Source organism: Sciurus vulgaris (assembly GCF_902686455.1).
Source record: "Sciurus vulgaris genome assembly, chromosome: 3".
In the NCBI taxonomy this organism is placed as follows: domain Eukaryota; kingdom Metazoa; phylum Chordata; class Mammalia; order Rodentia; family Sciuridae; genus Sciurus; species Sciurus vulgaris.
Window position 1 is genome coordinate 153644511 of NC_136463.1, and position 27981 is coordinate 153672491.

A 27981-nucleotide genomic window follows, 5' to 3' on the forward strand; every position below is an offset into this window, starting at 1 on the left:
TTTTTTTTTTTTTTTTTGTGGTGCTGGGGATTTGAACTCAGGGCCTTGTGCTTAGTAAGGCAAGCACTCCCCAACTGAGCTATATCCCCAACCCCTATATGTACTTTTTCTAACTAATTATCTCTTGGAGCACTTAGGATCCTAACTTAGTAATTATTCAGTGGACCTCCTGTAACATTGATTCACTGAAGAAATGAGTAGGCCTGAGTCTTGTGAAGTACCTCAATTATAAATGAGGGAGCAGCCAAGAAAGGATGATGGGGAAAGAATGAGTAGTGTCAAAACCAAGGAGAAAGGTTCAAAGGGATGATCAACACTGTCAAAAGGGAAAGAATGAGCTGGTAGACATCCTTTGAGGGACTATCTAATGGTATTTGGTCCAATCACTATTTGCCTTCTAGGTGCTGGGCTAAAACACGTGGGGGTAGCATAGATCAGAAATTTGGATGGTAATTATGATAAGCTGTTTTAAGTGACTATGTTCAAGATAGGCACAAGGTGTAGGGAAGGTTTTCTGGGGGTAGTAGAATTGAGTCAGGAGGGACAGCTTGAACAAATGCACTTGGGAGAGAAGTGGCACAGTATACTGGAAAAGCCCAAGTAATTAATTAATTATTAATTACTTAGAAAGCAGAAGACACTGGCTCAGGAAGCTGAGACAGAAAGATTACAAGTTCAAGGCTAGCCTCAACAACTCTGAGGCTTAAGTGCCTTAAGAGACCCTGTCTCAAAAAAAAAAGATATGGGGAGCCAGGCACAGTGGCACACACCTGTAATGCCAGTGGCTCAGAAGGTTGAGGCAGGAGGATTGCAAGTTCAAAGCCAGCCTCAGCAACACAGCAAGACCCTGTCCCTAAATAAAATATTAAAAAGGGCTGAGGATGTGGCTCAGTTGTTAAGTGCCCCTGGGTTCAATCCTCTGTGTGTGTGTATGTATGTGTGTATACATATATAAATAAGCAAGCACTAGGTATGTAGATCAATGATAAATTGTCCCTGGTTTTATCCCCACTAACTGCTCCTCCAAAAAAATTAAAAAGGCAGGAAGGTATAGCCATGTAGCCACAGAAGAAGAAGAAAGCCAGGAGACAGACACAGTGCTGCACACCTATAATCCCGCAACTCAGCAAGCAGGAGGATTCCAAGTTTGAGGTCAGCCTCAGCAACTCAGTGAGGCCCTGAACAACTTAGACCCTGTCTCAAAAAGGCCTGGGAATGCAATTAGAATGGCGATTATCAAGAATACAAGCAACAATAGGCGTTGGAGAGGATGTGGGGAGAAAGGTACACTCATACATTGCTGGTGGGGCTGCAAATTAGTGCAGCCACTCTGGAAAGCAGTGTGGAGATTCCTCAGAAAACTTGGAATGGATCCACCATTTGACCCAGCTATCCCATTCCTTGGCCTATACCCAAAGGACTTAAAATCAGCATACTACAGAGATAACAGCCACATCAATGTTCATAGCTGCTCAATTCACTATAGCCAGATTGTGGAACCAACCCAGATACCCTTCAGTTGATGAATGGATAAAGAAACTGTGGTATCTATATATACAATGGAATATTACTCAGCTATAAAGAATAATAAAATTACGGCATTTGCAGGCAAATGGATGAAATTGGAGAATATCATGCTAAGTGAGATAAGCCAATCTCAAAAATCCAAAAGATGAATGATCTCACGATAAGTGGATGATGACACATAATGGGGGGTGGGAGGGGGGCAAGAATGGAGGAAGGAGGGACTGTATAAAGGGAAAAGAGGGGTGGGAGGGGTGGGGGGGAAGGAAAAAATAACAGAATGTATCAAACATTACCCTATGTAAATGTAGGATTATGCAAATGGTATGCTGTTACTCCATGTACAAACAGAAACAACGGGTATCCCATTTGTTTACAATAAAAATAAATTAAAAAAAAAAAAAAAGCCTGGAATGTAGCTCAGTAGTAAGCACTCCTGGGTTAAATATCCTGGGCTAAAAACAAACAAAAACAAGCCTGGGTTCAGTAACTCTTAAACTTTTTTCTTCTGAGCACACACAAAAAATGATGTGATTTCACCTTGATGATGGTGGTTAAGTATCTCATTGAGTTGGAGGTTATGGCTAATTTTCTTTGGATAGAGTTCCAGAAATGGTTAATGGATCAAAGAATGTGTTTATGGTTGGACATTCTTATTGCTAAGTTTTTTTTTAAAGGATGACATTATTGCTATAAAATTTTTTATTGGCCTGTTAGCATTTCTAAATAGCTAAAAATCCAAAACACATCCTCTTTATTTATTTATTTATTTTTGGTCAGATTTCCTGAACTCTTAATTTTCTCTGAAATGTACTTATTTAAGGAACTGGTTATGCATATATTTTATTTCCATACTTTGATGTGTAAGAGAACCTCTGGAGATTCAGTTAAAATGCACATTGAAAAAAATGAAAACATTAAAAAAATGGAAAATGCAAGTTGGTTCAGATGTTTGTCTATGGCCCAAGTATTTCTGAGTTCCGAATAGATGCTGATATTGCCACTTTGAGGCCCGTACTTTGGGTAGCAAAGGTAAAGGTGATGATCCAAATTACTTAGGAAGGCTTGAGGCCAAAGTGATAAAGTTATGAAAACTGGGCAGTGAACTTTCTGCTGTACTCATGCTTAAAGCTGCATTTTCTATTCCACCAATAGTCTTGGATTTACTTTATTCAGTACATTAAGGATGCTGTAACTTTTAATAATCTGGTAAATATTTCGTCTTCATATCCTCATAACTCCTGACTAGTGGAGTCTTCTATATAGTAAGTGCTCAATGTTAATTAAAATGATTTAACAGTGATTTGAAAATCAAAGTATAGGAGACTATTCTCAAGGACAATTCAAATAATTACAGAAAGCCAGTGCACAGAATCATTTATGTAACAATTTATCCAGTCCTCTGTTTTTAGGAGCCGCGCAACCTATGAGAAGGCAGATCTTTGTGACCAAGTATCCTAGTCATTTAGGACTAAGCCAGCAGAGTCATTTGCCTCTTAGAAAGCAGGAAAGAAAGCATATTCTGAAAAATGCTACTAGCTCCACATTTGAATTAGCTGAGGGCAGGGTTGGAGGTGGGAGTAAGCTTCTAGCCCAATCCAGTAGCACACACCCATAATCCGAGTATATTGGAACTGAGGCAGGAGGATAATAAAAAAATAAAAGAACTGAAGATATAGCTTAATGGTAAAGCACCCTGGGTTCAATCCTTAGTACCAAAACACTTTTAAAATATATTTTCTAATTATAAATGTTAGAGGCTTACTTGTCTTTTTTAAGCTTTGAGACAGGGTCTTGTTAAATTGCCCAGGCTGGCCTTGGGCAACCTCCTGAGTTGCTGGGATTACAGGTGTGTGCACCAGCTCATTAGTACTATCCAATGATTTTTTTATATAAATGAAATGATCAAATATAAAAAAAAGTTTCTGGAGTATTATGAGAACTAATTTAGCAGTGCCTGCATAAAGAATTAAATTGTCTTATGCTATTTATAAAAAGTAAATGTTCTACGACTCCCATCCTTCTTTTGCCATTTTATTACAAACATTCAGAAAGTTTTTTCAAGATTTCAGAATGTCTGTTCAGTCTTACCAGAAGCAAGTTAAGACAGCTGAAGAAATTCCAGCTTTAGAAATCAAGATGTAGGGGATATAGCTCAGTTGGTAAAGTGCCTCAGTGTCAAGCACAAGGCACTGAGTTCAATCTCCAGCACCGCAAAAAAAAAAAAAAAGGGGGGGGTGTTGGAGAGGTGGCTCAGTGGTAGAACACCCCTGAGTTCAATCTCCACTACGGGGTGCGGGGAGGTCAAGACATGACTGCTAGGCCTTAAGGAACCAATGATGCTGTCATAAGTTAATGAATATATGATCATCAATGGTTTTGTCAGATGAACTCAAAAATTTTTTTGAAACTACTTTCAGATAATTTAGTAATAAAAAAAGCGCTATAAATTTAAAAACATGATTCTATCCAAATTGGCTTTTTATTAATAGTAAAGTCTATTGATACATACTGCTTGCAAATAGTATAGACACAAAAATTACAAAAATAAACCAGTAGGTATTTAAAGGCAAATGCAAAAATTTGCACATCATTAAAGATTTTACATAGTTTTTATACCATTTACAGTTGTCAAAACTAGATATATTAAGCAAAAAAGCAAGGTGCAAACTAGCAAGTATCATGTTACCGTTATGTTTTTTAAAAGGAGAGAAAGACACATATGCATAGATTACCTCTGGAAGAATACTTAAGAAACTGCTATCAGTGGTTACCTAAATGATCAGGGATCAAGAAATGGGAAGGAAATTCACTTTCATTGAATATCCTTTGGTACTATCAAATTTTTAATCTCATATTCAGGTACAAATTTGTTCCCGTATTTTCGTTACCAATTATGCATAAGACTAAATCCTTAATAAGTGGATTTAACATGAAATTAATTATATACCACAAAGAAATGAAAACATTTCCAAACATTTCTGGAAATATTTTCCTGAAAAAGGTTTACAAGATAAGAAATGAGAAAACTGATGCACTGAAGACTTTATTACAACAATATTTAAATAACGAATTTCATTTCCAAGTGTGAAATAGCTTAAGGGGGTATATGTAAACTATAAGATGACAACAGTGGCCAAGCTTAGCCTTTCTTTCCTAAGAAAAGCTTGTGTAAATATCTAGGCAGCTTGAAATTGTCACTTTAAGGAAAAATGGAAATATTTTACAGTGAGTTTTATATCTATTTGACAGAGAAACCAACATTTTCAGCCAACCACTAATACACTAGTGTCAGTATACAAGAATAATGAAATGTTTTTGTGTTTTCAAAACAATTACTAAAATGTTAGGATTTAATTTCTTTAGCCTGGCTTCTCACTTATGTCATAAAGGTCAAGGTCATGGCAAAGATAGTGACTTCCAAATACAATCTATAGTTGATGTGCTTTCTAAGTTGCATACACACCCTATATACTCCTTATGCTTATCCCTCTATCCCAACTGAATAGTATTACCCCCTGTCCCAAGTATGAAACCTAAATCCAAACAGAGAAAGGCAGATCACCTACTAGTTCTCCACTAGACCTTTTCTTAAATTATTTCACAAATAGCAAGAAATGATCTGCTCCACTCATCTGTTTCAAAACAAAGAACACACTTATATGATGCTCATCTTTATATTTCTGTGCTCTGGAACAAGCACACTTAATATCAACTCCAGGAGTGTTAAAAGGCCCTCAGAAAATTAGGAATAATATCTTCAGTAGAAAAGAATTCAAAAGCATCCAGCTCCAAATAGTCCCTGAGCACACTGATCATTCCAGCAAGAAGTCTCCAGAGAGGTAATGAGTGAAAGGCACATTTTCTGCAACTCAAGGACCACTGCATAGTACTAGAGATGGTACACCAGCCAGGCTAATCAAAAGTTCGAATTGATGACATACCCCCTCCCAACGTTGAATCTTATATGCTGGAAAAATAATCTAATGTTGGATGTAAACACAACACTTTCGACTAGAGGAGTTGCAGCTGGGATACACAATCCTTTCAATGGAAGATTCAAGAGCAAAAGATAGCTTCAAGCCTCCTCTTCTTCCTTTTCCAAGAAATCAGTCAATGTTCCATTGTCAACAGGAATTAACAAATATTCTACTCCATCAGCTCCCTAAAAAATACAAGAATACCATGAATGAAATGGATTTGATTTTTTTGATGCAGTATTTTCAAGAAATACCTAAGTATAAAAGTTAAGGTAAAAGGACAAACAGGCATATTTATGTATTTTAAAATACTGAGTTACAGTTAAACTACTTTACTAGAAAATAAAACTAAATAGAGTGGGGTAGGTAGGTAGGCATTTTGTTCACTGTGATTCAGATCCTTTATCCTCCTGCCCTCTTCCAGAATCTGACACCTGATTTCTAGGGTTTTTTTCCCTCTCAACAAGATCCTTCCCACTGGCTTTTAAACATATTCAGGCATCTCTCATTTTAAAATAGACTTTATTAGTTTCCTTCATTCCTCTCCAACTATTGCCCTACTCTGTTACCTTTACAGAGATAGAACACTGTCTAAATCTGTTTCCTCACTTATCACTTCACACAGTCCAACCTAGCTATTGCTCCATTATGTCATTCACTGAGGAATTCCATATTCCTAAATTCCATGGATATTTTCAGTCTTCATCTTTTTGGCCTCTCAGCAGGATTTGACACAGCAGACTATTCTCTCTTTCTTAAAAAGATGCTACTCTTGGCTTCTGTGACATCATATCTTGGTTCTCTTCCTGGCACTCTGGCTGTTTTCCTCACCTCTGAAGGCTTATCCTTTACTTGGCCATTAAATTTAAGACTTGGCTTAGTTACTGGCCCTCAATTCTCATTAAATGTCCTCATTCAAAAAGAAAGTCACAAGTCATCAAACACAGGGATTAAACCCCTGTGATCTGATCTGTCCCAATGGTATCAAGGAAAGTACGAAGTAGAGCCTGCTACTCTCTTTCCAGACACTAATTGTAAAAGATCTAAGTGAAATCAGAAAAATGGGTTTCTCTTAAATTGAACCAAATGAAATTGAAATTTTTGAGGGTCAGGTCTAATATGATTTCAAATAATTGAAAGTAATAGCTCCAACTTTGTCATGGACACCCTGTTAAAAAAAAAAAAAAGTCCTCATTGTAGTAGTCCCTCCAATGCCTGCTTTTAATTACAACCTGAATAAATAGGAATCATAATCTTGTATTTCCAGCCTAGGTTTTTCCTCTGGTTTCTTGCTTCAGGTATACAACTGCCTAAGTGACATTTCCACTTGAGGAACCTCCAGAGTTAAGTGTAAACTTACTAAGATCATTAGCTTATGATCTGTCCCCCACAAATGTTGCTTTGCCAGTTTCTCATTCAGTGATTCCACCATCTCTCTTGTCAGGAATCACTCTTGACATTTTCCATATCCCATCTATCATCAATTCTTATCAATTTTGCTTGCCAAGTATATCTTGAATCCAACTACTTTAAGCTCCATCAGAAAAGCAGTTAGGTTTTTGCTTATAACTGTAACAATATAATATTTGATATACAGTTAGTGCTCAATAAATATAGACTGAATTAATAAGAGGGAAAGAGAAGTGAAAAGAACTATCTGGTTCATACTATATTTCTATTCCTATTACTTCGGACTAGAACTTATACACAGTATTCGTCTCTGCAATGAAGCAGAGTACTTCTACATATCTCTTTCCACAGAACTCCACTGGCACATAGGCTAAAGGAATCCTCGAGACCCATCATGGAACATGTTTCATAATCAGGTCTGAGTCAAAGGTATACTTGTCCTAAGTAAGTGATATGCACTATTCCTGGTATACAATGCTAAAACAACAGAATCTTACCTTCTTTGTTCTTATAAGTTTGTGGTCCCTGAATTCAGTTAACTGGGCTCGAAGTGTCAAATCACTATTGACAAGGAATGCTTCCCGACACTGCTGGTAAAAATCTTGAAAAGAAAGTCCTGGAGAAATTGAAAGAAGAGGGCACATATGTCAGCAGTGAAGATGTAACCCATATATAGGTACCCATACTAGAGAACAGATAACAAGTGCAGCCAGCATATTATGCCAAAGCCATCAATAACAATTGATTTCAAAAAGGAAAAAAAAAAAAAAAAGCCAGATGCCATGATGCATGCCTCTGATTCCTGGCTATTGGGGAGGCTGAGGCAGGAGGATCATAAGTTTGAGACCAGCCTGGTCAACATAGCAAGACCCTGTTTCAAAGTAAAATAAAAGCTGGCCATGTAGCTCAGTGGTAGAAGTCACCTGGGTTCAATCTCCAGTACCCCCAAAAAACAAAAAGCAAAAAGCGAAACAATAACAACAAAAAAACCCATGGAAGAAGCAAAACTAATCCAAGAGAGAACATTTTACATGTTGCACCTTATAGCCTATAGTTTTTAAAGAGAACCAATTGCTGAAAGTAGTCAATTGTGACCAAGCAGAACGCAATAACCCTGTGGACATTGTTTTTGCCTCCCTGTTCCCCACCACTGGGGATTAGACCCAGGACCCACTATATGCTAGGCAAGCAATCTATCACTGAACCATAAATCCAGCCCCCTTTGAGGCACTGTATAGGCTAGCCTTGAACTTGCCATCCTTCTGCCTGAGCCTCTTGAGTAGTTGGGATTTTTGGTCTTTGCTAGTAGGCCCAGCCACTGAGGCAGTTTTAAACAGGGTGAATAAAGTTGACTTTTAAAAAGGGAACAAGTCATGAGAGCTGAACAATGACTAAAATATATGTTTACATTAATAATTTCTTTCTTTCTTTCTTTTTTTTTTTTTTTGGGGGGGGGGGGCAAAAGGGAAGATCATCTCCTAAAACACCCGTATGTGAAAAATATGTAACTGGGAGACATATATGCATAGTTTTAGCACAGAAAATTTTAAAAGTAAGCTGTGTCTTGTCTTTCATTTCACATTGGCAAACAGTTTGTTCTGCAGTGAATCCATAGTACTGCCTGAAAATCTGCTGTGTGGAGGACATACCCATCACAGAGCAACCACTTATTCACTACTGTGAGAAACTGCAGTGCTTTCACTAGATTCCACAAAAAATGAATTTAAGGGGTAAAACAAAAGTCACATGATGTAGTATCAAAAATATTGGATACCAATGTATGAAGGGTTGTCCTGGTTATCCAGCTGATACTTTATGAGTAGCCTGAAAATCCCCCTAAAGAAAAAGAAAACAAACAGAAAGTCAAATAGTATCAAGAGATAACAGCAAGTAATAAGACACACAAAGAGAACATCAAATATTTGGCCTGTCTGCATTATCTTCTATTTCTTTCTCTAAGGAATATCCTCTTTGGAAAAGCTTTTTTCATCTGAGTATTTTTTTTTTTTTTTTTTTTTTTCCTGACTGAAGATTAGTTTTCCTGGTAAAAATTTGGAATATCTAACAACATCTAAAGAGGAAAATATCCTCCCATAACCCTAAGATATTAGCCACTAACAGCAGGTATGCAGATCATACTGCATATGCTGCTATATCAAATCTTTCTGGAATGAGGCAAGGTGGAAATATATAAATTCATACATTTATATACTGTATGCATCTTTTATACTTCACCTTTTCAATTACTGATTTTCCCCAAGTCTTTAAAAACTCTTCTTAAACAAGTTTTTTTTTTTTTTTTTTTTGGCAGTACTGGGGATTGAACTCAGGGCCTAGTACATACCAGGCAGGTACTCTATCACTAAGCCACATCTCCAGTCTTTTTTGTTTTGAGACAAGAGTCTCACTGACTTTTTGAGGCTGTCCTTGAACTTGTAATCCTTCTGCCTTAGCCTCCTAGGTTGCTGGTATTACAGGTTTGTGCTGCTGCTTCTTTCTTTTCTTTTCTTTCTTTCTTTCTTTCTTTCTTTCTTTCTTTCTTTCTTTCTTTCTTTTCTTTTCTTTCTTTCTTTTTCTTTCTTTCAATCTATTCAGGTTTATTTATCTATTCTCAGGAAGGTTTGTTGCTTTTCAACACCTCATCTTATTAACTATGAGACAGTTCTAGAATTTTATGCTTTTGAGGGGTATCATAATGCTCAATATAAAATTTAAAATAACCATAAAATGAAAGTAAAATCCAAGCTGGGTGTCACACTGCCCACCCATGCACCAACTACTCATGAGGTGGAGGCAGGAGGAATGCTTAAACCCACGAGTCTGAGACCAGCTTGGGCAACAGGTAAAAAAAAACTCCACCTCAAAAGGGAAAAAAAAAAAATCTACCAAAATTCTGCTTTTTCTCATGATAACCATTTAGATGCTCTTATTCAGAAATATAAAAATTTATTAAGGAAAACATATTAGTACTCATTTATTACTGGGCAATTTAATAGACTAGCATTGAGTATTTTGCCTACTGCATAATCCAGTAATAGTAACTGTTTTTATTACTCTTAATTCTTTAAACTAAGTAGAGACTTTCATATACCACCAATAAACTTTGTAGTACAAACATTCAAATATATAGAGGGTTTTTCTTTGTTTTGGTTTATGTAGAGCTGGTGATCAAACCAGCACCTTGTGCGTGACAGTGCTCTACCACTGACCTATATCTCTAGCCCTCACCTGTATGGTTTTTAAAAAAAGAATTATGGTTTTCATTCTTACCTTGCATTAGGGGTAAGGCTTCGTAACACATGAGTCAGGGAACTAAGTGGCAGAGATCCAGATTGTTTAACCAGAAGAGAATTCTCATAGGAGGTTTCTTCAGTATAAGAATTATATGTAGTAGTTTCATACCAGAGCCAATTATAAAGACTTTGCTTTGCATGATCCCACACTACCGCACATGACCAAAGGAAAGAATTACAAATTATTTTCATGTTACTAGATTCTATTCCAGGAAAGAATGAGAAAACATTAAATAAAAATAAAATGAATCCTGAATTTTGTGTGTGTGTGTGTGTGTGTTTGTGTGTTGGGGGGAGTTCTGAGATTGAACCTAAGGTTTAGCACATGCTAAGTAAGAGATCCACCACTGAGCTATACCTCCAGCCCTTTTCATACTTTTTATTTTGAGATATGCTCTCACTAAGTTGCCCAGGATAATGTAACCTTTTTTTCCCCCAGTACTGGGGATTGAACCCAGGGCCTCAGCCATGCTAGGCAAGCACTTGTCCCCTGAACTACAGTCTCAGCCCTTTGCATTTTGAGATAGTTTTACTAAGTTGCCCAGCTTGGCCTTGAACATGTGATCCATCCCCTTGCCTCAGTCTCCAGAGTAGGTAGGATTACAGGCCTATACCACTATACCCAACTCTGAAATTTTTCATTTTTATCACTTCTCCATCCAAATCAGTAACTAACAATCTGATTTCATTGTCAGTCAACATCTAAATTTTTATTTGTACACTAAATACAAATTAAATACTCTTCTTTAGCATGTGAATTTTTATTTTCAAGAATTATGTTCTAAATCAAATTGAGAATACCTAAACTTTTTGCAACCTGTGTCTTTAAATATCTAACACAGGAAGCATATACTGGAAAACAGTAAGAAAATTTCATAAGATGGATCTCTCAAGAAATAAAAAATAGTAACTTTTAACTTACTGAGGGGTGCATTGAGGTGATCAATAGATGCTATTAGGTATATGTTATGCAAAGATGACAACTGTCCAATAATTTGCTGGCTCTTATCTCCTCTCAACATCTGGCTATCCAAATTGTGGATAAGAAGGAAGAGTTTCAAGGAAGAATCTGAAAGGAAGGAAATCCAATTATTATTTTCAGTGCATATTTGTGAAGTCCCTACTGTACATAGTACCTAGGTATTAAAGAATATATTAAAATATTACAGGATAAAATAAAGATTGCTATATGGGTATGGGAGCCCACAACTATAGTCTCAGTGACTCAGGAAGCTGAGGCAGGAGGATTGAGCCCATAAGTTTGAGATCAGCCTAGGCAAGATATCATGACCCCATCTTAACACCTTAAACAACCACAACAACAAAACCCCAAAACCTAAACCACCCCACAAATCAAAACAAAACAAAACCCTACAGTAGTAACAACAAAAAAATGACTGCTTAGGGCTATGTAATTTATTTGAAATGATAGGTTATTTACTTATAAAATAGGCAAGGCACAATGGTTAGCACTTGAGCCAGGCCCTAATGAAAGCAGTTAATATAGCAAGATTCAGGTAACAGACTGGAGATGAATCAGTGCACGTGACATTGCAAGGTGGGAGAAATGACAAAAGTTCTCATTAAGAAGATTATATACAAAATCCTGATTATCACAAAAGCCAAAGGAGACAAAAAAGGGGGGAGAGCTCAAGTATCAGGGAGTTGAGAGAAATATATAAAAGTCAATGAAGGGCTGGCATGTAACTCAGTGGTAGAGTGCTTGCTTAGTATTTGAGAGGCCTTGGGTTCAATATACAATACCACACACAAAAAAAGTCAATGAAGACCAGGGTGAGGTGGTCAACACATATAAACCCAGATACTCAGGAGCACAAGGCATGATTGCAATTCAAGGTCAGACTGGGCAACTTAGTGATACCCTGTCTCAAAAACATAAAACAAACTTAACAAAAAAAAAAAACCAAAGGAAAGGAATATAACTCAGTGGTAGAGCCCACTAGGTTCAATCTCCAGTACTACCAGGAAAAAAATGCTAGTGATGGAAGAAGTTGGAGGATGGAGGTGTCAACAGCATGGAAGATATCAGAGAAAAAGAATAAGCCAATCAACTCAAAATGGATCAAGGACCTTGAAATCAGAGATCCTGCATCTTATAGAAGAAAAAGTAGGTTCAAATCTTCAACATGTTGGCTTAGGATCAGACCTCCTTAACAGGACTCCCATAGCACAAGAAATAAAAGCAAAAATCAATAAGATTCAAACGAAATAGCTTTCTCTCAGCAAAGGAAATTATCAGCAATGTGAAGAGAGAACCTACAGAGTGGGAGAGAATCTTTGCCACACATACTTCAGATAGAGCACTAATTTCCAGAATATATAAAGAACTCAAAAAACTCTACACCAAGAATACAAATAATCCAATCAACAAATGGGCTAAGGAAATGAACAGACACTTCACAGAAGATCTACAAGCAATCAACAGATATATGAAAAAATGTTCAACATCTCTAGTAATAAGAGAAATGCAAATCAAAACTACCCTAAGATTCCATCTCACCCCAATTAGAATGGCGATTATCAAGAATACAAGCAACAATAGGTGTTGGCGAGGATGTGGGGAAAAAGGTGCACTCAGACATTGCTGGTAGGGCTGCAAATTAGTGCAGCCACTCTGGAAAGCAGTGTGAAGATTCCTCAGAAAACTTGGAATGGACCCACCATTTGACTCAGCTATCCCACTCCTTGGCCTATACCCAAAGGACTGAAAATCAGCATACTACAGAGATACAGCCACATCAATATTCATAGCTGCTCAATTCATAATAGCCAGATTGTGGAACCAATCTAGATGCCCTTCCATGGATGAATGGATAAAGAAACTATAATATATATATATATATAATATATGTATACACACACACACACACACACACACACAATGAAATATTACTCAGCCATAAAAAATAATAAAATTATGGCATTTGCAGGCAAATGGATGAAACTGGAGAATATCATGCTAAGTGAGATAAGCCAATCTCAAAACACTAAAGGACAAATGATCTTGCTGATAAGCGGATGATGACACATAATGGGGGGGTTGGAGGGGGCAAGAATGGAGGAAGGAGGGACTGTATAGAGGGATAAGAGGGGTGGGAGGGGTGGGGGGGAAAATAACAGAATGAATCAAAAACTATTATCCTAGGTAAATGTATGATTACAAAAACGGTATGCCTCTACTTCATGTACAGAGAAACAAGATGTATCCCATTTGTTTACAAAAAAAATGAATTAAAAAAAAAAAAGAATAAGCCAAGGTCAATGGGTTCAGTAAGGAAGAAATTACAGACAGGCACGGTGGTATACACCTGCAATCCCAGTGACTCAGGAGGCTGATTTAGGAAGATTACAAGTTTGAATCCTGTCTGGGCAACTTAGTGAGACCCTGTCTCAAAATAAATAAAAAGTGGAACTTCTTCAAAATGTCTGAAATCATATGAAAATAGAAAAACAATCATGTGGAAGGTCAGCAGAATCAGGAAAACCTTTTTAACCATTAAAACTCAATGGGGGGGGGGTGCTGGGGAGATAGCTCAGTTGGTAAAGTGCTTGCCTTATAAGCGCAGGGTCCTGGGTTCGGTCCCCAGCACCACAAAAAACAAAAAACAAAACAAAAAACCCAATGGGGCATTGGGGATATAGCTCAGTTGGTAGAGTGCTTGTTTGCAAGCACAAGGCCCTGGGTTTAAATCCCCAGCACCACACACACAAAAAAAACCCAATGGTACTTGTATGTCTCCCAGGAGACCTGGTAAAAAAAACAGGAACGTGTGTGTGTGTGTGTGTGTGTGTGTGTGTGTGTGTGTGTGATGGAAGACAGTCTTTCAGAAAGAGTAAACACACTTCTCTTCTACCAGAATGGGATAAGAAAGAGAAGAGGCAAAAGGGGTTGAGGATATAAATCAGTGGGAGAAATCCTAGCGGCTTGGGAGGCTGAGACAGGAGGATTGCAAGTCCAGAGCCAGTCTCAGCAACAGCAGGCCAGCAAGTAACTCAGTGTGACCCTGACTCTAAATAAAATACAAAATAGGGCTGGGGATGTGGCTCAGTGGTCAAGTGCCCCTGAGTTCAATCTCTGGTACCCAAAATCAATCAGTGGGAGAGCGCTTGCCACGCATGCTTGAAGCCCCCTGGTTTGAGTCACAGCAGAGTAAAAACCAACCAACCAAACAATGCCTCCCAAAACAAAACCAAAAGGAAAAAATAATGACAAAGATTCTGAGATGCCACATTTTGAAACTCCCAGGTTCCTAGAATTCAACAATGTTAACACACACACACACACACACACACACACACACACAATGACTTAGGTGTAATGATCATAAACAATATAGGGCTGTCCCACAAGAAACCGCAGTAAGGGATAAAAATAATGCTTTTATTATTCTTCAAGTGGGATAATTTATTGATATTAAATATTTAAATGAATGTTAAAAACTAAAAGGGTCTAGAAAAATAAGCCAAAATTACTAAAGGGACAACATATCATGATGATTGACTTGCAATTAAATAATAAGGTTGAAAGAACTAGAGACAAACTAAACAAATTTTATCTTATGACAAACCTGTATTGATGCAACATGTACCTTCACAATCAATGAACAAGGAATATCTTATTTCCAATTTTCTGATATGCTCATATAACCAAAACATTCACAGCACAAGAATAACAAGTCTTTTTCCCATTCCATAGATCTTAGTATGGTACATAAAATTCTCTGTCTCACATTCTTTTTAAGGGGAGTAAACCCCGGGATTAAACTCAGGGCCTAACACATGACAGGCAAGCACTCTACCACTGAGCTACATCCTTAGCCCATTATCTCAATGAGTAATATTTACTCAAAAAAAGAAACGAGTGTTTCGTTCATTTTATTTTATTTTTGTGCCAGGCACAGTGGCATATACCAGTAATCCCAGCAACTTGAGAAGCTGAGGCAGGAGGATCAGAAGTTTGAGGTGAGCCTCAGAAATTTAGCAAGACCCTATTTCAAAAAAACAAAAAGCGGTGGGGGGTGAGGATGCAGCTCAGTGGTAGAGTGTCCCCAGAATCACAAATTAAAAAAAAAAAAAAAAAAATTTGTTTATTGCAGTGCTAGGGATTGAACCCAAGGGGCCTTGTGAATGTTAGGCAAGCACTACCACTGAGCTATACTTCCAGCCCCAGAAATATGAATGTTTTATAAAAATATTAAACAATATAAAAATCTGTCAAAGATATAACAATCAACTAGAGGCACAAACCTGAAAGTTGTAAGAGGCTACACAAATTTAAGACAGTAGAAGAGATTCTTTCAGTTAGATGAAATTTATAAACAAATTCATTAAAAAGAAAAAAGGATATTATTTTAGAGAAATCTAAATCAGCATTAAGACAAATTGCTGAGCCAGGCATGGTGGTACACGCCTTTAATCCCAATGGCTAGGGAGGCTGAGGCAGGAAGATTAAAAGTTCAAAGTCAACCTCAGCAAAAGTGGGGTGCTAAGCAACTCAGTGAGACCCTGTCTCTAAATAAAATACAAAATAGGGCTGGGGATGTAGCTCAGTGGTTAAGTGACTCTTAAATTCAATCCCTGATACCCTACCCCCAAAAAAGAGATAAGTTGCTGATAGGAAAAAAAAAAAATTTTTTCACGTACTAAGGATTAAACCCAGGGTGTTCTATCAATAAACTACATCCCCATCCTCCCCGACTCCACCACCACCTTTTTAATATTTTATTTTGAGACAGGGCTAAGTTGTATAGGCTGGACTTTAATTTGTGATACTTCTGCCTCTTCAGTAGCTGAGATTAAAGGTATGTGTCACTACACCTAACAATTCTCATTTTTGTGTATACAAATACATAAATATGTAAAAATGTATGTTTAACTTCATCCCAAAACTGCAGATCATTTACTTCATGTTACCTTCTTTAAATTTGTTTATTATCCAGTCTAGCTGGTCCAGTATACTTCGGAAAGTACCCATATGATCAAGGACTTCTTCTGTTATAGAATTCAAGATCTATATCATAAAAGTGCAAAAGGTACCAAATCAATTATAATTTATTGTCATACAGGATAAAGACAACGTAAATCCTTTTATATAAATTAAAAATAATTTTTTACTTAAATTTGAAAAATTACTTCAAAAAATTCTACTAGGTATCTAAGTATTCATTCATTTTCCCCATATATTATGGCTAAAAGGAAACAGGGAAGTACTGTGAAGTACAAAGATAATATAAGAGAGTAGCAAAAACAAAACACAGTGAAAAGCATTAGAAAAGTATAAACTTATCAAGGGAAACAGGATATAAGTACAAGGACACTTTAAAGGATTGCTCTGTTGGTTCATATTCAGCATCTAAAAGCTTTAAAGTAATTCTCAAAGCATGAAGAGACAAGTACTTGAAATAAAAATAACCTACGATGTACATATAAAACTAGACTATTATTTATTTTTAGAACACCAAAATTACATAAAGTTATAATAAAATTGCGGACCCCATAATCCTGTCTTTCAGAGAATTTCCATAGATATTTAATGTTGTAAACAAAGCTAATATTTCTTTAAGGTTTAATACATGTTAGTTACAAAAGTAGGAAATTTGACAATGGGGTTTTAAAGCTATCCTCTGATTCCAAATGTTTGATCTTAAGCACTATGCAATCTAACTAGTTTAAAGGCTAAAACAAAAATTCCTTTAAATTTAACATTCCATAAATGAGAAATAACATCCTCATTAACATGGGGGCATCATATAGCAGAGGATGTAACATTGTTTCTGTTAGCCTTTTTTAAACTTACTGATTTCACACTGATTCCAGGAAAGAAGCCATTGATGACAACATGAATGGAATCTTGCAGCATGGTGGTTCGAAACCTTTCTAGTAAATCTCTCTTGGAACCCAAACCATAAAGCACAATGTTGAACCCAAGGCTGTTAGGAAAGATAGCATTCATGGAAATTAAAGTTTAAAACCTCTTATTGCCAATTTTATTATCAACTGATTTCTTTACTTTTAGCTTATAAAGACTACAGAAAGATCTGAGATGTAAAAATTGATTCCAATTTATGCAAGGAAAGGGAACCATTTTATTAGTCATTTGAAAACTTATAGTTTCAACTTCTTCAGTAACTTTCTCTCTAGTGCCATTACCTTTCAAGTGACAGGCGCCTAAAGACAAAAGAGACCATGGTCAGTAAAGACATGAAAAAGTTTAACAGCTTAAAGCAGAGTTGAAATTGATAGATTAAATTGGAAATGTAAGCAGAGCACTCATAACAAAGGTCTTGTTAAATCATAACAAGACATAAATTAGACTTTATTCCAAAGACAATGAGCACTTAAAAGTAACCAAAAAGGTTCTTAGAAGTAGCATGATCTTTTTAGAAAGATCACACTGGCTGTGTAAAGGGTCATGGATAGGAAGGAGGAACAAAAATGCCAAAGATGAAAAGACCCGAATTAGCTGTCATGAAGAAAAATGTAAAGTGTTAAAGAGTTTTATATGGAGTGCAATCAATAGGATTTGGAGAGAAATTAATGTGGAGGAAGAGGAAAAGGAAATATCAATTTTGTGCTCTAGACATGAATTCACCATGCCGGATGAGGCACAGGGAGGAGTGACAGGTTTCAAATGGACTCAATTTTATGTGTATTGAATTATTCACATGGCATCGAAGTGTAAAGTTCCAACCGACATTAAGATATTCACATCTGCTACAACTAAGTGAGGTCTAAGTTGAAGGTAACAATTTTGACAGTTATTCACATACTTAACAGCATTAGAAGTCAAGTGAGTGAATGAGACTGCCCAAACATCAAACACCAGGATCAAGCTAAATCTAGCTCCATGACTTTTTACAGAGGTCAGTCAGACACAAGAGTATTTATGTGATGCCCCATGGCAATGCACGATAGCCTAGAAATAAAAGGAGAGAGATAACCCTTGAAGATGGAGATTAGTAAGCTCAAAGAAACAGAAAGAATAGGGCAAAAGAATTCAGACAGCCAGCAATTCCATTGAAGTAGCTGACCACAAGGTCTAGAATGGGAGCAAAGCAAATCAAGTCATCTGAGTTAACTGGCGAAAGGAAGAATTGGTAGGCAAGGGGATAGAATTTGAGTAAAGAGCTGCTGTACGAATTTGTACTCCTCATATCCACAATTACTAAGAAAAGCTGAGGTCCTTGCAGGAAAGATAATCATTTTTTTCCCAGCATCACCTCTCTATATATACTATTGTTAAAATAAAACCAGGATCAATTAGGGATAACTATGATCATTTCTATGGTCTTACTGTTTGGTGGGTTTGCCCTATTTAGCCCTGTTGACTATGCAAATACGAATGTGCAGGTATATTTATATTAGTGTACTTTCTTATGTTAAGTACTTTCTTATGTTAAGGTCCTTTTAAATACAAGTATAAAAGTAAAAAAGAAAATATTATGACTTGATTTTAATCACTGTTCTAGGCATCTTATTTATGTCTTTTTTGCAGTGCTGGGGATTGAACCCAGAGCCTTGTGCTTGTGAGGCAAGCACTCTACCAACTGAGCTATATCCCTACCCCTCTTCTAGGTATTTTAATGGAATCTTAAAATTTAACCTGAGGCATCTGTAAAATAATAAAATTGAAAAAGTATTCTAAGAAATAATTTTAAAATGATAAAATGTTCAAAGAATAAATCTTGTGAAATTCTTAAAGTGTATGTATGTATATAGAATTATATTAAAAGACAATAAATACACATTCTTTCATTTCAGGAACTTTACTGTGGAAAACTAGATTAAAATATTGATGTATTTATCTTGACAACACAAACTTTTAAAAATTGTAGAATTTCTGCAATCATACAATTAAATAACTTCCCTCTTTTCAAGTCATAAAATTGGGAAAATACCTACTTTTAATTTATTCATATATATATACATACATCATTATTTATAAAAATAAAATTATATTACTTGGTTTTAACAAAGACATAAAAATATATATTTTTTTGCAAGGGTTTGCGATGATAATAATACTTACTGTAACTGTAGCATCCATTTATGAAATAATTTCTCATATTGCTGATTTAATTGTTTAAGTTCAGCAGAAAAAGAAGGAGAAACCTTGCTCAATAAATTTCGCAGAGTTTGCTTAAAAAAAATTGAAAAATTTTGTTAAAAAGGAAGAAAATAAATTCTCAAACCAATCAGTCCAACTAAAAATATTTCCTTAAAGGTTGAGGTTAGAAGAGGCCATTAATGGAAATGTTACTTTAATCAGGTTTTTAAAAATGAATACAACTGAATGAATACACACAATACTGCAAATATGACTTAAGTATTTGTTTTCCTAAAAACCTTTAACATTTTTAAGTACAAATATGTAATAACAGTATAAAACATTTGCTAAGTTTTGTCCAGACCCATTTAAATGTTTATAAATCCCAAATATAAAGATTTAATTTCTAAAAATATGATTACCATAAAGAGATGATGATCAAATCTGCCTCCCAGCATGGACAAGTCCAGACAGACTTTTAAAAACCCATGAATCAAAAACAAAAAACCAAACAGTGAATCTAGCTGAGTGGTATAGCACCTGCTCATCAGCAAGTGTAAGGTCCTGGGTTAGACCCCAACATCATAAAAGCAAAAACAAAAACAAAAACAAAAAAAGTACCAAACTATGGATTTGAAAAAAATGTAAAAGCCTAAGGTAACTCTTCAACACTAATTCTCAGAAAATATTAAAGATTCTTTATAATTTACCACTATCATTAGTAAATTTGAATTACTGTTGCTTTACAAAAAGCTATTTTCTAACAAATACTTATCACTGATAAGTATGGCGAATATTCATCTATCTCTGAATCTACTAGTCTTTTGTTTTTTGGTACTGGGGATTGAACCCAGGGGCACTTCACAATACTGAACTACATTCCTAGTCCTTTTTTAAAAATTTTGAAACAAGGTCTCTTACTAAGTTGTTTAGGGTCTTGCTAATTTGCTGAGGTTGGTCTAGAACTTTGTGATCTTCCTGCCTTAGCCTCCCAAAGAGGTACTGAGTTATAGCCTCAGTTCATTTTTGTTTTAATTTTATTTTGAGACTGGGTCTAAGTTGCTAAGGGTCTCACTGAATCTTAGTTTTGAAGGCTGACCTCAAACTTTCAATTCTTCTGACTCAGACTTCCAAGTCAGTGGGATTATAAGCGTGTATCACCATGTCTGGTAAAATATGGCAAAATTTTAAAAACAGTAATATAAAAAAAAAAAAAAAAACTGAGGAAGACTGGGCACAGTGGCTTGTACCCATAATCCCAGACTTGGGAGACGAGACAGGAAGGTCCCAAGTTTGAGGCCAGTCTTGGAAAACTTGGTGAAACCTTGTCTTAAAATATTTTTAAAAGTGGGGAGACGGGGCACGGAGCAGGGCTAGGCTCTGTTCAATGGTGACATGGAGTCGGAGGCCAGCGCTGCGGCTTCTTCAGCTGCCATTCCGGAGAACTTGGTCAAGTCTTAACTAAACTAGATGGATCCAGCCACAATGCTGCTAGATGGAATTGTCAGCCACCTGAAGAAGCAGACAGGACCAGCTTCAGTGCCTCTTAGGACTGAGGAAGAATTTAAGAAGTTCATTAGTTTAGTGATAAAAATGCCTCTGTAGTGGGTTTTTTTAAGAATTTATTCAGTGAAGCACACTCTGAATTCCTAAAAGCAGCCAACAACTTGAGGGATAACTACCGATTTGCGCACACCAATGTTGAATCTCTGGGGAAGGAGTATGATGATAATGGAGAGGGCATCACCTTATCCTTCACATCTTACTAAAAGTTTGAGGACAAAAGTGTGGCATATACAGAACAGAAACTGACTAGCAGCAAGATTAAAAAGTTTATCCAGGAAAACATTTTTGGTATCTGTCCTCATGACAGAAGACAATAAAGATTTAATACAGGGCAAGGACTTACTTAAGGCTTACTATGATGTGGACTATGAAAAGAATGCTAAAGGTTCTAACTACTGGAGGAACAGAGTAATGATGACGGCAAAGAAATTTCTGGATGCTGGACACAAACTCAAGTTTGCTGTAGCTAGCCGTAAAAACCTTTAGTCATGAATTGTCTGATTTTGGCTTGGAGAGCACTACTGGCGAAGTTCCTGTTGTTGCTATCAGAACTGCAAAAGGAGAGAAGTTTGTCATGCAAGAGGAATTCTCGCGTGATGGCAGGCTCTTGAGAGGTTTCTTCAAGATTACTTTGATGGCAACCTGAAGAGATACCTGAAGTCTGAGCCTATCCCAGAGAGCAATGATGGGCCTATAAAGGTAGTGGTAGCAGAGAATTTTGATGAAAGAGTGAATAATGAAAATAAAGATGTGCTGATTGAATTTTATGCCCCTTGGTGTGGTCACTGTAAGAATCTGGAGCCCAAATATAAAGAACTAGGAGAGAAGCTCAGCAAAGACCCAAATATTGTCATAGCCAAGATGGATGCCACAGCCAATGATGTGCCTTCTCCATATGAAGTCAGAGGTTTTCCTACCATCTACTTCTCTCCAGCCAACAAGAAGCTAAGTCCAAAGAAATATGAAGGTGGCCATGAATTAAATGATTTTATTAGCTATCTACAACGAGAAGCTACAAATCCCCCTATAATTCAAGAAAAAAAAACCCAAGAAGAAGACGGCACAAGAAGATCTCTAAAGCAGCAGCCAAACATACCACTTTGTAATGGACTCTTCTACCAGAGATGGGAAAACCATTGGGGAGGAATGGGATCCATATGGGATTATTACCTCTCAGGGCTGAGAGGACAGAATGGATATACTCATGAATCCTGTTAAATTTTATCTAAACTGTTTCTTAGCTGCACTGTTTATGGAAATATCAGGACCAGTTTGTGTTTGGTTTTGGGAAAAATTATTTGTGTTGGGAAGAATGTTATGAGGGTGGGGGGATTTGAGTTGGGGGGTTATTTTCTAATTCTTTTTGTACATTTGAAACAGTGACAATAAATGAACCCCTTAAAAAAAAGTGGGGAGAGGTCTGGGGATATAGCTCAGTGGTAGCCCTTGGTGGTTCAATCCTTAGTAACACAAAAATCAATACTAAACTGATGGAGATTGACTGCCCTGCACCCAAAGTTTGAAAATTCATGCTGTCGAATCAAACATAATTTATCTTTTGAAATGAAAACTCTAGAAAAAAAACCTATGTATGCCTCTTTACCCTGGTACTATCATGTTTCCATGATGTTTAATGTATATGTTCTTTTAATTCTGCAGATTAGAGTTTCAATCAATATTCCAGGTATTCTGGCCTATAGAGTTTTTATTTTTCCACATAATTAAAGAATAGGACTACATTTTAGTAAAACTGTTAAGTAGGCAGGTTTTAAAAATCTCTCTCACCCCTTCTGATGTCCAGAGTTCTGAAAAAGTAGAAAAAGAATTTCCTGTAATTTTTTATGCAGGAATATCTGAATATATTTCTAAGTATTTGTCCTCAGGTTATGAACTCTAGAATGCTTACTCTCATCTATGCACTTTGATTTCAAACTTTGATATTCATGGACAACTGGACTACTAGCCCCAATACTTAATCCCTCCCTGTACCTGTGCCTTTCCTACATGACTCTGCTGTCCCTCCCACTAAATGGGTGTAGTACAGGCTCCTGCCCTTTGAACTTATTTTCAGCCAAGTGATTTTTTTTTTGTAATATGTGACTTTTTTTTTTTTTTTTTTTTTTTGTGATGCTGGGTATTGAACCCAGGGTCTTATGCATGTGAGGCAAGCACCCTACCAAAAGATATATCCCCAGCCCCAATAAGTGACTTTTTTAAAAAAATATTTTTTTGTTGTAGATAGACACGATGCCTTTATTTTATTTAATTTTATGTGGTGCTGAGGATTGAACCCAGTGCCTAACACGTGAGGCAAGTGCTCTGCCACTGAGCTATAGCGCCAGCCCTCAGCCAAGTGATTTGCTGTGGTCACTAGAATGGGGCAGAAGTGACACTGCCAGTTTTGAGCCTAGACTTTAAGAAATCATGTGTTTTACCACTTCTCTTAAACCTCTGCCATTCTCATGAGAAGAACATGCTTCAGCTAGCCTACTGATCCCATGAGGAAGAAAGACATGGAACAAATACTAGATTAGCCAATCTCCTGTGAACAGATGGACAAGAGAAATATATGCTTACTATCACATACTTCTGAAATTATACTGGTTAGCTATACTATGTCTACAAAGAAAGGCCTTCCCCCACTTCCTTCATAATCTGTAACAAGTTGTTCCTTTGATCCTTGAAGATATCTTTTTGCCTCTAGGTCCTACTTTGATTCACTTATTCTTCTCCTATATTACTTACATGAAAATACATGCTCTAAGCAAATATTAATATCATCTATTCCTTGGAACAACTTAGCTTCTTGACACTTATTTTTATCTAGTCTCTAATCTGACTCTCCATCCCAATTAGCCAGGTGATAAAAATCTAAAACTTCCCCAAACTGCAGAGCACCAGGTTATTCAGATTATAGAACCTTACCCTATATTCCCTTATCTTTTTTTTTTTTTTTTGGTACTGGGAATTGAACTCAGGGGCACTCAACCACTGAGCCACATCCCCAGCCCTATTTTTTCATATTTTATTTAGAGACAGGGTCTCACTGAGTTGCTGAGCACCTCACCATTGCTGAGGCTAACTTTGAACTCACAATCCTCCTGTCTCAGCCTCCTGAGCCACTGGGATTACAGGGGTTTGCCACCACACCTGGCTTATTCCCTTATCCTTTTTCTGTCTCAAACACTCTTGTTGAAAGTCCTGTGCACCTTAGAAAATTCATTAAATGCTACTTTGCAGAGTATGGTTCAAGTATCCCTAATCCAGAAAATGAAAACATGAAAATTTCCAAAATCTTAAAACCTTTTCATCAGTACTGACATGATGCCATAAATGGAAAATTCCACACCTGAACTCATGTGAGAGGTCAGTCAAAACAGTGCATTAAAAATATTGTATAAAATTATTTTCAGGCTATGTGTGTATAAGAAACATTAATAAATTCTGGGCTTAAGAGTTAGGTCTCACTTCCAAGATATCTCATGTTTATGTAAACATTTTAAAATCCCAAAATATCAAAATCTGAAACACTACTGGTTCCAAGCATTTTGGATAAGGGACTAAACTTGTATAATAAAATCTTAATAATCTTTGAAAACACAGATTCTTTTCTTGATTTAGATTATCAACCCCACTTTCTATTAAAAATGTTTCATACTCAGGTGACTGTCTCCCCATAGGGGAGGTATCAGTCAAAAGTTCAGTAAGTATAGCTATGTGGTATTTTTTGAAAAATGAGCTACACAGCAACCTTGTTACCTTACTGCACTGGGAAAGTTTTCTATAGTGTCATCAAGCATTATGCCCTCTAAGTTTTGCCAAGTTTGTAAAGGAGAAAAAGTCAGGTCAAAGTCTGTTTTCCTCTCTTGTTAGCAACATTCCTTTAAATTGGTGACTGCCAGATTCAAGCTTCCAATGTAAGACATCTATCTACTTAATTCTCACAGTTATTGTACAGACCTTATCTATTGTGCATTGTATGTAACCATTAGTATGTTAGTCTTTAAAAATTACATTCAATATTTTTAAATCCTATCAAAATGTGTGGAACTCATCAGCTTTGTGAACATAAATCAAATGATATAACTTAAAAAAAGTCTGTTTTATGACCAGTATGAGGCTTAATGAACGTCAGTTAAATATCAGTCTAATGGTACATGGCTATCGAGAAACTATGACCCTGATGATTATTATAAAGTCTTATGAAATGAAAAAAATGACAAAAAATGTAAAATTACATCATGTCAAACAGAATTCTAAACCAGTGAATTACTTACCATTTATATAATAAATATATAATAAACATAACACATTACTTTTGTGTTTCATTTTATCAGGACAATAATTTTGCTTGTGTACACTTCAAATTTGTTACTAATGTAGTAAAATTTTCAGGTCATAAGAAGAAAAATTTGGGACTAACATACTTTACAACATACCTGATCCAGTTTTGCTCTCTTTAACTTCTGCAGTGTTCTATCAGAGGTTAAAACTTTTGAACTGCTGTGAGCTTCAAAATATTCTTCTACTAAGTCATTCTGAAAGTGAATGGAGTAAAGTCAGTTTTAAATAGTTTCAAATATTTGTATTTTATCAAAACTAACAGTTTGATTAGTCTAAAATAGGACTAGGACATGTAGAATTATCATCTTTTTGTTTTTGAGACAAGGTCTCACTATATTCCTCAAACTGTCTTAAGCTTGTGAGTTCAAGTAATCCTCCTGCATCAGCCTTCCAAATAGCTAGAACTACAGGTGTGCACCACCATATCAGCCTAAAATTCTTTGTGTGTGTGTGTATACACATATGTATATATATTTGTGTATTTTGTGTGTGTGTGTGTGTATTTAAATTTCCAGACAAGATCTCACTAGATTGCCCAAGCTGGCCTTGAACTTGTGTGATCCTCTTGTTTCAGCCTCCAGAGTAGCTGGTATTATGGGCACATGCCACAGTGCCCAGATACATCACTTATTATTTACACAGACTTCAACACATCAACAAAGTTACAGAAACAAGATCATACAAAAAGGAATATACTAAAGTTATGCTAATAATTGTCCAATCAATATTTACTTAAAACTTCATACAACTGAATTAAGAGTCACCTTTTGCCTGTTGTATAGTATTGATTCAAAGAGTCCAGAAGAGAAAGCTCAAAAATAGAAACAAATATATGTGGGAATTTACATGTAAGGATGAGAAAAATATAGAAAAGTGAAGAATAAAACTATGTTGACCCCTCCTATGGATCATTTCTGTTAGGGTCGTTATCTTTGAAGCATTATATTTAATTTTTCCTTAAGGTTAAAGTCTCTCTTCACTTACTGTTTTATCTCTTCTCATTTTCTTAGAAGGTGTTCCTTTGCAAACAGGAGCTGAAACTACTCTATTCTGAGCTTGAATCTTTTGGTTGAATATGACTGTATTAGTGGTCTCTTCATACTCCTGTGCAACCCCTTCATCATCCTCTGAGTTGGAAGCAGAATATTCACTTTCACTGTCAGAATGAGACCTTGGCACTGGGGAGAGTGGGGGAGGAAACAATTGGGAAAGTTAACAAGAGTCATTGTAGGCTAATGAAAATAGTATAGGCTTTTAAGTAAAAGACTCAGAATTCTTGTTTTGTCATTAATTGCTCATAATAGCATCAAAATTAGTTACATAAATTCTCTGAGTACCAGCTTCCTCATTCATCAGATTCAGCTAGTAGTATATAATTTAATAAACTATTGTGAAAATCATGTTGAAATGTATCTAAAGCAACTAATAATGCCCGATATATAAGAACCTATGAACCATACCTAAAACCATTCTCCTTTCTTCTTCCTTGCTAAAAGAACTCTATTTTTGTAAAATGTGGTAATGTGCTCCAATCTAGGAGATGAAACATGTTAATCATCTTTTCTCTCTACTAGATACTTGCTTTTCCAGCCTCCCTTGCATCAAGTGTTGGCTACATAACTCTTTGACCAATGAGCCTTGAGGAGAAATTTGTTGGAAGCTTCTGGGAAAGATAGTCCTCATTTGTGGAAGAAAAGCCCCTATTTACACTCATAACTTAAAGCTATGGAAGTTATTCATCAATAAAAGGATCAAACTTAAAGATGAAAAATGTTGATGGCAGAGTAAAAAGATAAGAACCTGGGCCATTAATGATACTGTTGAGTTACTACATCAAACATGGAACTTACACCTCTAGACCTCTAATGCTATAAGACATTTAAATGACTACAGCTTAAACCAGTATTATAGAATTGTCTGTTGTTGCCCACTGAAAATACCACCCTCACTGATACAGCACTCAATAGCTACTAATCCATATACCACTCTATCCCAGAATTGATCTGAGTTTTTATATATATAAATTATAATTTTATATATATATGTAACTTTTTTTTAACCCAGAGGTACTCTACCACTGAGCTATATGCCCAGTTTATTGTATTTTTTTATTTTGGAGACAGAATCTCACTAAGTTGCTAAGGCTGTCCTCTAACTTTGCAATCCTCCTGCCTCACACTCCCAAGTCACTGGGATTGCAGGCATGTGCACCTGGTGAAGAAATATAGTTTTAAAACATACTGGTGTAGCTCAGTGGTAGAGTACTTGCCCAGCATGCAGGAGGCCCTGGGTTCAATCACCAGCACCACCAAAAAAGAAGAAAACAATATACTACAACTATCCTACCTCCCCTCAGAAATTAAATAATAAAGCTAGTTTTATACATATCAAATAAAGATTAAACAGATTTTTTTTATTCAATAAGAACAAAATTTTAAAATTAACTTCTAAAATATTAGTGAAATAATCTTAAGCAAAACAGTAATTTTATTTTGAACAACAGATCTACATCAGAGGATTATTCAGAGTCAGCATATCACAAATAGACATATTAAAAAAAAAAAAAGACCTATTTTCCAGGCATAAATAGTTTATTAGATTCAGATTTGCACTGACTATTGCTCATGGCATATGCATAAGTTAGAACTGACAGAGATGCCACAAGACATCTCTGTTTTAGTTATATGTAGGTTCACATGCTTGGTGGTGGAAGGAAGTTTACCTTCTCTCTAAAAAGAAGATTCTTCTTGGGATAAGGAGAAAATACAGGACACGGAATGTACTTGACATGAAATAA

The 27981-nt window shown here is 36.2% G+C and overlaps 1 protein-coding gene and 1 pseudogene across 3 annotated transcripts in view; one reads left to right on the plus strand and one right to left on the minus strand.

Annotated features, from left to right (window-relative positions):
* Window positions 1–3987: 3987 nt before the first annotated feature.
* ORC2 (origin recognition complex subunit 2) overlaps window positions 3988–27981 on the minus strand; it is a 46233-nt gene continuing 22239 nt past the window's right edge. For both annotated transcript variants that reach the window (XM_079133132.1, XM_079133131.1), the window contains exons 8-17: window positions 26169–26362; window positions 25280–25378; window positions 19257–19366; window positions 17025–17157; window positions 16142–16238; window positions 11130–11276; window positions 10185–10356; window positions 8689–8750; window positions 7412–7530; window positions 3988–5689 (exon numbers count right to left, since the gene is read on the minus strand). In XM_079133132.1, coding sequence (XP_078989258.1) covers window positions 5603–5689; window positions 7412–7530; window positions 8689–8750; window positions 10185–10356; window positions 11130–11276; window positions 16142–16238; window positions 17025–17157; window positions 19257–19366; window positions 25280–25378; window positions 26169–26362 — 1220 coding nt within the window. In that variant the 3' untranslated portion in view covers window positions 3988–5602. The remainder of the gene's footprint in view (window positions 5690–7411; window positions 7531–8688; window positions 8751–10184; window positions 10357–11129; window positions 11277–16141; window positions 16239–17024; window positions 17158–19256; window positions 19367–25279; window positions 25379–26168; window positions 26363–27981) is intronic.
* LOC306657288 (protein disulfide-isomerase A3-like) lies at window positions 20739–22225 on the plus strand (annotated as a pseudogene). The gene has a single exon. The product of its transcript is annotated as a protein disulfide-isomerase A3-like (transcript).